Below are 12,515 nucleotides of genomic sequence, written 5' to 3' on the forward strand. Positions count from 1 at the left end.
AACTTCAACTTAACCAAACAACTGGTTATAGATTTCAAACAGTGTCGTCCTTGTGTACTAGACCATGTCTAGCCATCCTATTAGTCAGCAGGCTATCGTGCGCGTTGGCACGATGATGCCGGTGCATGCCTGCATCTGTAGCATCTGCGCCAGCCGAGCACAACGTGTTGACAGGGAGGGAGGCAATTCACGCTTCGCGGTTTGACAACACTCCCTTCAATCTTGAGATCACGTCGCCAACCCAAACAACCAGCTGACTCGGATATTGGATCGGATATCGGAGGAGTCTGATGCCACGCTGGAAATCAACGCAGCACGACAGCAGCACGATGCCCTTGGTATGGCGATCACCAGCGCTGCTGCTCCACGCTCGACTCAACGAGCAGTTAAGCGTACCATAATAAAAATGATGCGCTGCTTCGACAAGCTTGAAGTGGTGCCCGCCATCCGCCAATCAAAAGCGCGCGGAGGAGTTCGGAACTTTATCTTGGCGTTTGTAAGGGTGCGTGATGTGAAACCATTGTCGAGATGCCAGTGCGGGGCCAGCCACACATCTCCAACGAGCGCAGGTCGGCGACGACTCCACCACATCCTCCGACGCAAAGCAGAGCTGCTTTGCCGTCACGATCCTCCCGTATTCGGCCGTATTCGGGGCTCCCTCGCCGCAGCACGCCACCGCGCCATACGGCAGCCATTTGCTTTTCTGCTGTGCGAAAGACCGACGCAGTGGGACTCGCGCTTGTGGACACCGGCGAAATTACACTTCTGGCCTTCCCAAATTCCTCACTGACCAATCAAAGAATTTAGCGCTCCTCCATTTAGCCAATCCGCGTCGAGACGTCAATAGTACTCGCACGCGTAGCCTGTATACTCGGGCCCATTACTCGGCTGACTCTTCCAGGGGTAGGCGCCCGCTCCTCTCCGCAGAGCCAACACAACCGAACGGACCAGCGGACGCGCCGCCGCCCACAGACGGCCCTAAAGCAAGCCCAGAGGCTCCGTTCCCAAGCAGGAGACCGCCGGACATGACGGCAGGGCTGGCGGTGCTCGTGGCGCTGAGCGTGCTGCTCTTCGTGGGCGCCATCGTCATGCTGCTCTTCTTCTGCCGGCGCATCCAGGTGCAGCGCGAGCGCGAGTCGCTCGTGTTCATCCAGGAGCCCGCCGACGTGTACCGCGAGGAGCTCAACGACAGCTTCATGGAGCAGGCGCTGTGGCGCTGCGGCGTGTGCAAGTTCCTCAACCACCCGGAGCGCAAGCTCTGCGACCTGTGCCAGACGCTCAAGGGCGCGGAGCGGGACGTGGCCGGCAACAAGAAGCACTCGGGGGGATCGGCCAGAGGCGGCAGCTTCTCGCGCGGCTCGCTGAGCTCGCAGAGGATGGGGCGCATCGGCGAGACCGAGGCCTTCTCGTCCTCCCAGGCGGACGACGCCATCGGCGGCTCCTTCCGCCGCCCGAGCATGGAGTTTTCGAGGAAGCAGAAGCCGCAGAACAAACTGAGCAAGCTGCAATTAGCGGCCAGTCGTAGGCAGCAGTGGAAACGCATGCCCACGACCGACGGGCTGCATCGCTGGGTGAGGCAGGAGGACAAGTCGGCGCGCGGGTACTCGAGGAATGCCCAGCGGGACTCGATCGAGAGTGACCCCGGAGGCAGGATGTCACTCAACCGGTATTTAGATGCCACCGAGAGAGATAGCAACCTGTCGGTCGGGTATATTCGCGTTAGGGACTCGCTCGGCAGGTTGGTGCTGAACGAGAGCGACGTAGTGGCCACGGACTTCCACTACAGGATTAATATTCTGGACGGGACGGGCAGCTCGGAGCTCATTATGAACCTGGAGGGAGTGCACAACTTGCCGTTCCCGGACAAAATACGCTGGTTCTCGACGGAGATTCACCGCTTGTGGCTGCCCTGGGAATCGGGACACGCAGAACTGGTGGTGAGGCGAGATCATTTATTGCAGGACTCGTTCGAGCTGGTGGCGGCCATGAAGCCCTACCAGTTGAGACAGAGGTGGCGTGTTGTGTTTGACGGAGAACCGGCGCTGGATGCAGGTGGAGTCATGCGCGAGTGGTTCACGCTCCTGTTTGCGGAGCTTTTCGACCCAACGTTCGGGTTGTTCGTGAGCACGGTGGGAGACGAAAGGAGCTACTGGATCAATGCCAGCTCAGACTTGTTGATCGGTGAGGAGGACCATTTGGCCTACTTCGAGTTCGCCGGCCGACTGGTCGGTAAGGCCATTTTGGAAGAACACTTGATGCCGGTGCACCTTGCGTTGCCGTTTCTCAAGCATATTCTTGGTGTCCCGATATCTTTCTCGGACTTACAATTCCTGGACGACGAGATCTACAACAGCGCGCTGATGGTGAAAAAGATTGATGACATTGAACCGCTTTGCTTGGACTTTACGGCCACCCGCGTAGTCGATGGCAAGCCAGAAATCGTGGAGCTTGTTGAGGGAGGTGCCAACATCGACGTGACTCGGGATAACCGCGCGCGATATCTGGACGCCCTGTTCAAGTACCATGTACTTGGCAGCGTGAGCGAACAGTTGCTGTCGTTCCTGACTGCGTTGTATGATGTCGTGCCTGAGGGATTACTGAAGCTGTTCGATTACCAGGAGCTGGAGCTGCTTATGTGCGGTGTGCCGTCCATCGACGTGGAGGACTGGAAGAAGCACACAGACTTCAAGTTCTTTACGCACAATTTCCCTACGGAGCTTGAGCTCAACAACATCGAGTGGTTCTGGGAGGTGGTGGAAGATATGAAGAACGAAGATCGTGTTCGCTTGCTGCAGTTCGCCACAGGCACAAGTCGCGTTCCAGCGCAGGGTTTCAAGGGATTGATCAGCAGCGACGGACGTGTGCGCCGCTTTAATGTTGCTTTCGCCGGTGCGAACCAGTCGTTTTTATTCCCGAAGGCGCACACGTGCTTCAACCGGCTGGACCTGCCAATCTACAATTCGAAGGAGGTGTTATCAGAGTACGTCAAGCTGATCGTGCAGATGGACATCACAGGTTTTACCATCGAGTAAGGAGGCAACGATGCGTGGCTGGGCGGGGTATTTATTTAGCAGGACGAGGGAGGACAAGCACGGGTGCCTTCGTGGCGAAAGACGACGAGAAGAGTTTGCCCACTTCAAGACCCGAGGCATGGCATGGCGTCAACCAAGCCTTCTGCGAGGGTACCACCTGTATGTGGACAATGTATAGTGGGGAAATAGAAGCTAGGAAGAGCAGACATCATTAACCGCTGTCGAAATGGTCATTGTAAATGCGTGAAGTGTGCATCGGTTGAAAAGCAGATCACCAAGTATGGGACGGTCCAGCAGCGAGTACCATTTCCAGTTTCACCATCCACGAAACGCTTCCGTCGATGCCAGCCAAACAAGCGAAGCGCCCTCAATCTTCCGACGGAGGCTCCAGTAAGCGCCCAAAGCTGTCGTCCTTCCTGGAGGAAGAGTTTGCGCTTGCAACAGTGGTGGCGAATGTCAAGAAGGCTGCTATCGAGCACGCTCACGTGCCAGCGGAGGTGGTTTCGAAGCTCTTCGAAGAAGACGCGAGGACTTCGTACCTAACTACAGACCGCAAGAGCTGGGTCTACCACGTGCCTCAATGGTACAAGATCATGTTCGAACACGCTACACCTGAGGAACTGCGGGACGCGATTACAGAAGATGGAGATAACGACTTGCAAGTGACGTGGTCAACGATGTTCCAGCAGGCTTGGGACGCCCATCCAAAGCAGCATGATACCATCATGATGTTTGGCAGGCCTGCAAAGCTCCCGCGGTTCCAGCAGCTATGTGGGGAAATGGGGAGCTATCGCTACTCTGGCAAGACGTTCGAGGCGCAGAAGAAGTATCCACAGGGTCTGGAGCACGCAGTGCTGCAGATGCAGCGGATTGTGGAGGACCCAGTCACACATTGTACGCGTCTCACAGGAGGTCTCGTGAATTGGTACGAGAACGGAGACCACTACATCGGACCACACGCCGATGATGAACGCGACATGCTAGCGTGCTCACCAATTGTGGCTTTGTCACTGGGAGCGACTCGGCGCTTCGTGTTCACGAAGAAGACCTCGAAGAGCGCTCCCAAAGGTGACGAAGCTGTGGCACGAATGGAGATACAAATGGAGGACGGAGACCTGATGATCATGGGCGGCACCACGCAGAGAACTCACAAACACGCGCTGCCGAAGATGGCACGATGTCGTGAACCACGGATCAGCATCACCTTGCGCTGTTTTCACTAACGTCAAAAGCTTGCTCCGCCTTGAATTGAAAAAGTTACCATACTTACTAATTGACTTGTGCAAAAAATTCAACACGCGGATGCATCCTTCCACGCTGCCCGCTTAGTTGCAACGCCTCGCGAGTGGAAGCGGAACACTGCGTTTGCAAACTGTGGGGCCATGCGCCCGAAGCAGTGCGACTGTGACAGCCCCCACGAAATCTTACGCCAGCGACTCGCCACTGCATCAAGATTGCCCTGTAATCGTTCACTCTCCGGTCTCGCAAGCACTTTATCATGCACCAAGAACTGTTGCATGCTCTCTTTGGCCTCTTCCGAATGCTGGAACTGGTCCCAGATCACGGTGGCGTCGGTGCCCACCGCGTCTCCAATCACATGAGGCCCGCCCGGATGCAAGTCCAAGAAGTCCGTGACATCGTACACTTGTCCCTCAATAGCCACGCACTTGCGGTCGGCGGTGATGCCCAGCAACCTGGCGAGCTCTACAGCTCGCGACAAGTGGTGGCGGAAGTAGAACTGCCGCCAACATTCAATGGGGAACACCTGGCCGAATCTGTCGCCCGGTTCACCGAAGTCCCGCTGGAAGACTCGGCGCCAGAGCGTGTCCGCCACGTCGCCAACATTGAGCTCCCAGGCCCTGCAGACCACGGGGCAAGTGGCCAGGTCTTTGGGCGACAGAAACAGCAGCAGTTCGTGCAGCACGTCGCGCGGCAGATTGGTCACGGGGTTTCCGGGCGCTCGGACGACAAGCGTCCCATTTTTTAGGCTGTTCCGCTGGCTCTGCACCATTCTGGCGATCTGCCTCTGCTCGGCCTCCATGTCGGCCTTCTTGTCCTGCTTCTTCTTGTGCTGCAGCAGCCCGAAGAGCCCCAGGAACAGCAGGAATCCCGTGATCTCGGACGACGTGAAGCGCCGCGAGTCATCGCCCTTGCGGTAGCCCGAGCCCAGCGGAGACGGCGCCGGCGCCGGCGACGGAGTGGGCACCACCGCCGGCCGCGTGAAGAGCTGGTACAGCACGCTGATGACCGCCGTGATCACGATGAACTGCGCCACGCGGTTGCCCGTCGAGACGGCGGCGCTGCTGCTGCTGCTCGCCATCGTGAGAAGAAGATGACAACTGCCTGTTTTGGGCTCGGAGCGAGCTCCGAACCCAAATGAACCGAATTTGGGCGCTTGGAAGCGCTATGTTTGGGCTGTGGTTGAAGTGCAAGTTACCGGTAGCATTTTCAGCATTTTCATGGTTTATTCGATGGCGTGGATGGCGTAGCGTTCGCTTTCCCATTCAAACTCGCCGATAACGAGAGTGTTGATGTCTTCGATTTCGTCCGGGAAGTCGTGGACGTCCATGTGCTTGCCCAGCTCCACGGCGAGCTGGGATCTCACCAGAGCGACGCCCTCGGGTGTCCCCGGTGCGACGTGCTTGGTCTTCACGTCGTGGTACAGCCTGCCCGTCGAGAGGGAGATCCGCAGCGTGTCCGGAAGGAAGGGCATCGAGAGCTCTCCACCCCCGAACACGAGCGTCCACTCCCCGCTGTCGTCGTGTCGGAGATCCTCGAACACGAACGGTCGGTCTGCACACTTGATGAAGTTCATCTCCTTGCCGCACGGCGACCGGAACGGATACTCCAAGAACTCTTCCTCCTCCTTCGACTTGCACTGTGCGATGCCGTTCGGCCGCACCTGCGAGAAGAAGAACCGCAGGAACTTGGCACTCTTCAGCGACGTCGCGATGTTCTTCGGACGCGTGTCCTCCAGAAACAAACGCCCCTGCCCACAGCAGCAAACAGCTTAGAACCCTAATAACCATGGAAAGCTAACTCAAACAGCTTTGTCCCGCACCTGCAAGTCCACATAGTAAAAGTATCTGCGCTTCTGCCCTTGCAACTCGTAGAACTCGTCGCTGCAGTTCCCCAATTCCAACGTTAGCATCTATCTCCTCTTACCAAATCAAGACGCTGCCGTAGCCGAACCTCTTGATGTCCTTGAGCTGCTTGAGCTCCAGGTACTTGTCCTCGTCAGCGGTGCAGAACGTCCGCAGCCCGCCAGCTCGACGCCACGCCCTAGACAGAGGCCGAAGCCAGCACGCGCGCAACGCCATGATGGTGGGGCACTCTGCCGGGGATTTTCGGACAGATTAGTGACGGCGAAACGCACTTCAACGTCTCCACTATCGTAGCTGCTGCTGAGCAATGGCACATGAAGGCGCCTGGGACCCCATCGGGGTCTCTATCCGCCCCAACGGCGGTCGCAATAGCGTGTTTGAAGGAAAAGGGTACGCGTTGAGGGGAGCCAACTCCATTGTCCGAGGCGGGGATGTGCGTCGTCGAGGGAACTCGGAGGGCGGGACGGCGAGTCGCGTGTACTCGCTGGCGAGCCCGTTAATCGCTAGGCCTCCTCCCAAGCCAAAGCTGGATAGGAAGCTGGTGTCGGAGAAGTGTGTGGCGATGGCTCAGAGAACGCAGGAAGTGCTGTTCGACGCGAAGGAGCTGGACACGACGATGGAGGACATGACGCTCTGGGTGCACGCGCGCGTGGTGCCGCTGAAGTGGCGGCGCCAAGTCCTAAGCCACCTCAAGCCGATCTACCAGCAGATGACGTTCTGCCGAGAGGAGGTCGTGAAAGGCTGGGGGCTAATGCACCCGCCGTTCAACGAGACCAATATCGAATCATTCGAGCGTCGGCTTCGGTACTTCGAACGGTCTGTGCAGCTATTGACGGCGGCAGTCGAGGAGTGCAAGACCAAGCTGCTGGACGCAGAGGCTGTCGCGGCGTGTAGATACATCCAGCTGTGGACACGTCGGCTGCTCGCAAAGGTGCGCTGTGACTTGGTTTAACGGGCGGGGTGTGGTAAGGCTCGCTACTGACCATCGCGTGTTGTGGCGATACGATACTGACAGCGAGGCTTCTACACGAAAGTGATCAAGCTGACGTATCACCACCGAGGCTTAGTGTCCGGCATGTTCGACTCGATCGTGGGCACCTCCAAGCTAACGGCACATCGACCGGCACAAAGCATCACTCTCGAGTACCCGCGCTCTGAAAAAAGCTGGGACAGCTTCAGCTAGCTTCAGACGAGTGCACTGTGGCAACAATTCCACGCAGTGGCATGCACGCACAACGGAGTTTTGGCGTCTCGTAGGACGTTGCAATATATATTTTCATTGAGACTTTCTTCTGATCAACCGACTAGCTCCGTGGCTGACTACGCTTGCAGTGCGACAGCCACGCGCACGATGTGTGATGAAGAGCAAAGCGCAAAAAGACATCTGGCAGAACCACCGGCACGAGGTGATCGCACGATAGATTCCTGTGCCGGCCTGTTCCAGCCATCAAGCTCGCGTGTCGACTTTCTCGGAAGCTCCGCCCGCTTATCTCTTGACGCTCTGGTTCTCCTCCTTGGCGAACAGGTCGTCGAACTGGCGCGACTGGTTGATCGGGTTGCGCTGGAGGTTCGCCATGCGGAAGCGGAACTGCCGCCACGACGACCCGCGGTCCTCGCGCGGCTCCAGTGTGTGGTGCAGCTCGGTGAAGCGCTCCTCCTTGCTCACGTACACGTCGGGGTTCTGGAAGAGGTAGCGCAGCGACATCCCCGTGGCGGCCACGGCGGCGAAGGTGGCGCAGAAGACGACGGGGAAGGTGGCCTTGTCCGTGGTCCAGAGGTTGATGAGCTTGTAACCCTGACGCTTGACGACTTGGACCATGGTGGATTGGATGGAAGGAGAAGGTGTTCGTGCGTTCACGCGAGAGGAACTTGGGGAATGAGCGGCGGTGGGGTGCTGTTGGCAGAGCCTCACACGGGGGCGGCGCCGTAGACACGAGCAATGGTGCTCCAGACACGCATCGTACGCATTCTGGGGATGCTGCCCGATAGTGAAATGGTAAATGAGGAGTCGTGCGTTTCTCGGAGCGGCCGCAAAGACAAACTTCAACGGGGCTATCCCGTCGAAAACCGGTTCGGAACTGCGTATTTTTGCATTTTGACGCTACCGGTAGTGGGTATCACCGGGAAAGTGCACCTCGCCAACCCGCGGGTAGCTTCAACTTGGCCAGGACGGCAAGGCAGCTAGCACGCTTGACCCCAAAAGGCTTTCATCACGTGAAGCGTTCTCAAAAGCTTAACAGCATGGAGGCATATGCCTCTCGTATGATGTCAAAATCCCATGCACAGTCCTTAGCGACATCTCCTGCCATCCGATCGATGTTTTCTGACGCAGTGGTTATATCATATAGTGGTAACTTGACGACACTGGATAAAAAACAATTTTGCTGTCAATGTGTTGACGCTCGCCACGTTTAACGAGCGAGCAAGTCGTTTCGAAGGTCTACAATAGTTGCAGCAGCAGTATTCACAGTTATCCAAACATTGCTGCGTTGACATCGTGCAAAAGGACACGGCAGGATGACTCATAGTAGTGAAAGCTGGCTGTCATCAATGGGCTCAACGTAGACGAGAAAACAATTTCGCTCCCTCTGCTTTCGGAAGACAACATGAGTTCTGGGTCTTTTAAAGAGCCCATCGCTCGGCAGAATTCGTGTCCTTGCAGCTTCAGACAGAACGTACCACCAAAATTGGCCTGTCGAAATGGGATTGGTGCTTTTGTTGCCAGCGGATCGCTTTCAGCATCAAGCTTCAACGACAGCATCGTCTTGTGCCCATTAATGTTACCCATTTTGTGTAAAATGTACCCGTTCCGTCTGGATTTTTCGGTACGCAAATCACGAGCCCAAATACCGGTAGTACCGCTCAAGTGCAGTCTGTCGTGTCTTTGCAAAAGCGTCCGCTGCGAGTCAAGACGAAGTTGCACTTGCTTGCTTACCTGTCTACCATGGATGGTCGCTTGCCCTTGCCACAAATGCTCTCCACTGTGCTTGCAGCCACTGCAACCTCGCCTCATTCAACAACTTCCCCTCGACCGATCACTTCGCCTGATCTGTCCGTCCGCGCTACTCCCTCCCTAGGCCAATTCCAGCAACCAGTTACCTAGCTAATACAGTAGCAACCAGCTACTACCTGCTCGCCCACCCCACTCACCCCAAACCATCCAATCCACCATGGTCCAAGTCGTCAAGCGTCAGGGCTACAAGCTCATCAACCTCTGGACCACGGACAAGGCCACCTTCCCCGTCGTCTTCTGCGCCACCTTCGCCGCCGTGGCCGCTACGGGGATGTCGCTGCGCTACCTCTTCCAGAACCCCGACGTGTACGTGAGCAAGGAGGAGCGCTTCACCGAGCTGCACCACACACTGGAGCCGCGCGAGGACCGCGGGTCGTCGTGGCGGCAGTTCCGCTTCCGCATGGCGAACCTCCAGCGCAACCCGATCAACCAGTCGCGCCAGTTCGACGACCTGTTCGCCAAGGAGGAGAACCAGAGCGTCAAGAGATAGATGACTACAATTGAAGACTGATCTCACAGTGATCACACAGACCTCAGCCGCGAATTGTGGCGGTCGGTGTTGGTGACGCCTGTATACCTATGCTAATTGCACTATCCTAAACTTTGACAGCTTCTTGTCTTGCCTACAAATACATTGCGCTGGTGAAATCTCGAGCGAGCGTCTTCCTTGTCACCACAACGAGGGTAAATCCGAGGAGTTGCAAGTATCTCGGGAGCGGGTGTGCTAGATTTCGAACAATGCGCGTGAAATTCACGGTGAATGGTGACAAAAGTCAGAGTTAGTGCGCCTAGATGGATCAACCTGGGAGGAGATTCTACCGACCGAAGATGAAATCCCTTCCTGTCATATTCAGACGTAATGACGCACTACCAAGGGTGGCGCTCCAGGAATTTGGCGGCCTCGGCTTCCTTTTTGTTGTCGAATTCGCCAGCCTCATCACACATCGACTACAACGTCAGCATATGGCACAGACGCCCAATTGCCGTCGACGGGATTGATGAGGTATCACTTTTTGTTTTACTTTATCATTGCAAAAGCGTAAAGATTGGCGTTTCATGAAGCTTATCCATATAAACCTGAAGAACAGTGCCCAGGCAAGCGAGAAGCTCGACAACTAATGCTGCAACTAATTGCACTAATTGTTCAAACGCGAACAGCTTATTTTTCTGATATCCTGTAATGACGCATTTCATGTTGAAGTTGAGATCTGCAATCTTTCCTGCCCTTGGTATTCTCAGATATTCTTCATCGAGAGCAATCACCACCAAGCAATATCGTCGACAATGACCTGCTCCGTAATGAAGGCGCTGGACATGCTGAGGCAACTACAGTCGTCGCCCGAGTTGTCGCCGCTCCAGCACTCGTCGGTTCACACGCTGTCGGTCGCGCTGGAATTGTTCGCGTGGATGGAAAACGAGCTCGCTGCTATAGACGCAGAGCTGACATCGGTGGCAGCGTTTTTAGCATCGGCTGAGGCGGGGTATCTGTCAGCGGAGGTCTTGGAGTCCAAGTTGCAAGTCGTGGCAACAGTAGAGAGGGCGATGCCCAACGCGGAGAGCGCACTGGGCGATCTGTGGGAAGTCGGGCCCTTCCTGTGGTCATCGGTATCGACTATTTCGTCGTGACTTCCCGTGGACCAAGAGTTCCTTCAGGCGGACGATATCCCGCGCGAGATGACTCGCCTTCGGCTGAGAATCCATAATGTCGTCCATGAGGTGGGGGATATACGAAAGATGCTGGAGAGTCTCGGAGCTATGGCGAGTCTTGGCGAGGCGATCGGAGCCATTGACCTCGAGTCGTGACCTGTGAGCAGCAGCAGCACCTGAGAATGCTGCCTCAGGTCATAGTGATGAATCTCAATCCATTCAAACGTTCAGTGCCCTGCTCCCGTTTTGTTTCGGTAAAGAATCCTCTCCAACTTAGTGAACGGTTGGTGTTGACAACGCAACGCACGCGTCCTTGATTACCGACATGGACCCCACAATCAATCGAGGACGCAAGCAACCCATCCGAAACAATTCGCTCGACTGTGCACCATACAAAATTGCCTTCAACTTTACCTGGGTCCTCTATTCGGGTGCTTTTTTTGTTCAACTCTCCCTCTCTCAGCTTCACAAAACTCAACCGACAGCCAGTATTCCAATATCTGCGATGGCTGCGGATCTCTGGTGGGTCGGCGTGCTGGTCGCCGGCGTCGTCGTGGGCGTCTCGGTCGTGGTAGGACCCTCCCGCTTGCCCTCCCCTCCCTCCCCTCTACCTTGTTCTAACGTGCTCCCCTTCTCCCTCTCTCTCTCCATCGCAGTCGTTCGTGGTGACCAAGCTGCGTGCCCCCGGCTTCAAAGTGGAGGGCAAGCACGTGTTCATCACCGGCGGCAGCTCCGGCCTGGGCCTGGCGCTGGCCAAGAAGTACGCGCAGCAGGGAGCCAAGGTGTCCATCGTGGCGCGCGGCCTGGACAAGCTCGAAGAGTCCAAGAAGGAGATCGAGGGAGTGCGCAAGAGCGCCGACGCCGGCGTCTTCACCCAGTCGTGCGACGTGGCGGACTTCGACAGCGTGCAGAAGGCGGTGGACGCCGCCAACAAGTTCCACGGACGCGTTACGGACCACGTGGTGTGCTCGGCGGGCTTCGCGGCCCCCGGCTACTTCCTGGAGCAGGACGTGAGCCTGTACAAGAAGATCATGGACGTCAACTACTTCGGCACGCTGCACACCATCAAGGCGGCGCTGCCGGCCATGGTGCAGCGCTCGGAGGAGGGAGGAGAGGGCGGCCAGATTGTGCTGGTGAGCTCCGGCCTCGGCCTCATCTCGTGGATTGGCTACGCGCAGTACGCGGCCCCCAAGTACGCGCTGCGTGGACTGGCCGAGTCGCTGCGCAACGAGCTCAAGCTGTTCGGTATCCGTGTGAGCATCTTCTACCCGGGCAACATCGACTCGCCTGGATTCGTGGAGGAGAACCGCACCAAGCCCCCTGAGACCAAGACGATCGAAGGCGTGAGCGAGCCGCTGCACCCCGACAAGGTGGCGCAGTCACTGATCGACGGCGTGAGCGACGGTCAGTTCAGCATCACGAACGATCCTATGATCTTCATCCTGCGTGTCCTGGCGAATGGTGTTGCGCCGCGCTACAACACGATGATGGAGACCGTGATGCTGCCGCTGCTCATTCCCATCCAGGTGGGCTTCGGCTTCTTCATGGACTTCATCGTGTGGCAGACCAAGCGTGCTCGCGAGAAGAAGCCCAAGGACCAGTAAGGCACTAGCGAGGACTAAACCCCGTGAGGAGGAATGGAGGTTTCTGAAAGTACGCGTTCTGCTTGTTTCTACGTTGCTGCTGGTTTGTACTACACGGTGCGTCCTGTGAAAACTC

General features: G+C 56.8%; 9 protein-coding genes across 11 annotated transcripts; 6 read left to right on the forward strand and 3 right to left on the reverse strand.

Moving 5' to 3' along the window:
* Nucleotides 1-1,025: 1,025 nt before the first annotated feature.
* IUM83_13742 (putative HECT E3 ubiquitin ligase) lies at nucleotides 1,026-3,032 on the forward strand (the record flags this gene model as incomplete). 3 transcript variants are annotated; one of them, XM_067938438.1, is made up of 1 exon in its annotated part: nucleotides 1,026-3,032. In XM_067938438.1, one exon carries the CDS (start codon nucleotides 1,026-1,028, stop codon nucleotides 3,030-3,032), a length of 2,007 nt encoding a protein of 668 aa, XP_067790768.1. The 3 variants fall into 3 exon arrangements, with proteins under 3 accessions (XP_067790768.1, XP_067790767.1, XP_067790766.1); XM_067938439.1 differs by having other exon boundaries at nucleotides 1,197-3,032; XM_067938440.1 differs by having other exon boundaries at nucleotides 1,542-3,032.
* Nucleotides 3,033-3,373: 341 nt separating this feature from the next.
* Nucleotides 3,374-4,255, forward strand: IUM83_13743 (dna repair system specific for alkylated dna; the record flags this gene model as incomplete). The annotated part of the gene is made up of 1 exon (XM_067938441.1): nucleotides 3,374-4,255. The coding sequence occupies one exon, from the start codon at nucleotides 3,374-3,376 to the stop codon at nucleotides 4,253-4,255; it is 882 nt and encodes a 293-aa protein (XP_067790765.1).
* A 564-nt stretch (nucleotides 4,256-4,819) lies between these two features.
* IUM83_13744 (Cytochrome b5) lies at nucleotides 4,820-5,352 on the reverse strand (the record flags this gene model as incomplete). The annotated part of the gene is made up of 2 exons (XM_067938442.1): nucleotides 4,820-4,891; nucleotides 4,957-5,352. 2 exons carry the CDS (start codon nucleotides 5,350-5,352, stop codon nucleotides 4,820-4,822), a joined length of 468 nt encoding a protein of 155 aa, XP_067790848.1.
* A 144-nt stretch (nucleotides 5,353-5,496) lies between these two features.
* On the reverse strand, nucleotides 5,497-6,352 carry IUM83_13745 (putative mitochondrial protein; the record flags this gene model as incomplete). Its single annotated transcript, XM_067938443.1, has 3 exons — nucleotides 5,497-6,021; nucleotides 6,094-6,154; nucleotides 6,225-6,352. The coding sequence occupies 3 exons, from the start codon at nucleotides 6,350-6,352 to the stop codon at nucleotides 5,497-5,499; spliced, it is 714 nt and encodes a 237-aa protein (XP_067790769.1).
* Nucleotides 6,353-6,443: 91 nt separating this feature from the next.
* On the forward strand, nucleotides 6,444-7,319 carry IUM83_13746 (Pyruvate ferredoxin/flavodoxin oxidoreductase, beta subunit; the record flags this gene model as incomplete). Its single annotated transcript, XM_067938444.1, has 2 exons — nucleotides 6,444-7,067; nucleotides 7,152-7,319. 2 exons carry the CDS (start codon nucleotides 6,444-6,446, stop codon nucleotides 7,317-7,319), a joined length of 792 nt encoding a protein of 263 aa, XP_067790723.1.
* A 303-nt stretch (nucleotides 7,320-7,622) lies between these two features.
* IUM83_13747 (Histone-lysine N-methyltransferase EZH2) lies at nucleotides 7,623-7,955 on the reverse strand (the record flags this gene model as incomplete). The annotated part of the gene is made up of 1 exon (XM_067938445.1): nucleotides 7,623-7,955. One exon carries the CDS (start codon nucleotides 7,953-7,955, stop codon nucleotides 7,623-7,625), a length of 333 nt encoding a protein of 110 aa, XP_067790726.1.
* A 1,351-nt stretch (nucleotides 7,956-9,306) lies between these two features.
* Nucleotides 9,307-9,639, forward strand: IUM83_13748 (Histone-lysine N-methyltransferase EZH2; the record flags this gene model as incomplete). Its single annotated transcript, XM_067938446.1, has 1 exon — nucleotides 9,307-9,639. The coding sequence occupies one exon, from the start codon at nucleotides 9,307-9,309 to the stop codon at nucleotides 9,637-9,639; it is 333 nt and encodes a 110-aa protein (XP_067790764.1).
* Nucleotides 9,640-10,433: 794 nt separating this feature from the next.
* IUM83_13749 (uncharacterized protein) lies at nucleotides 10,434-10,775 on the forward strand (the record flags this gene model as incomplete). The annotated part of the gene is made up of 1 exon (XM_067938447.1): nucleotides 10,434-10,775. The coding sequence occupies one exon, from the start codon at nucleotides 10,434-10,436 to the stop codon at nucleotides 10,773-10,775; it is 342 nt and encodes a 113-aa protein (XP_067790752.1).
* Nucleotides 10,776-11,301: 526 nt separating this feature from the next.
* IUM83_13750 (3-ketodihydrosphingosine reductase) lies at nucleotides 11,302-12,400 on the forward strand (the record flags this gene model as incomplete). The annotated part of the gene is made up of 2 exons (XM_067938448.1): nucleotides 11,302-11,367; nucleotides 11,453-12,400. 2 exons carry the CDS (start codon nucleotides 11,302-11,304, stop codon nucleotides 12,398-12,400), a joined length of 1,014 nt encoding a protein of 337 aa, XP_067790806.1.
* Nucleotides 12,401-12,515: the final 115 nt, after the last annotated feature.

The sequence above is a fragment of the Phytophthora cinnamomi genome, assembly GCF_018691715.1.
Source record: "Phytophthora cinnamomi strain GKB4 chromosome Unknown Contig44, whole genome shotgun sequence".
NCBI classification, from domain to species: Eukaryota; Oomycota; class Peronosporomycetes; order Peronosporales; family Peronosporaceae; genus Phytophthora; species Phytophthora cinnamomi.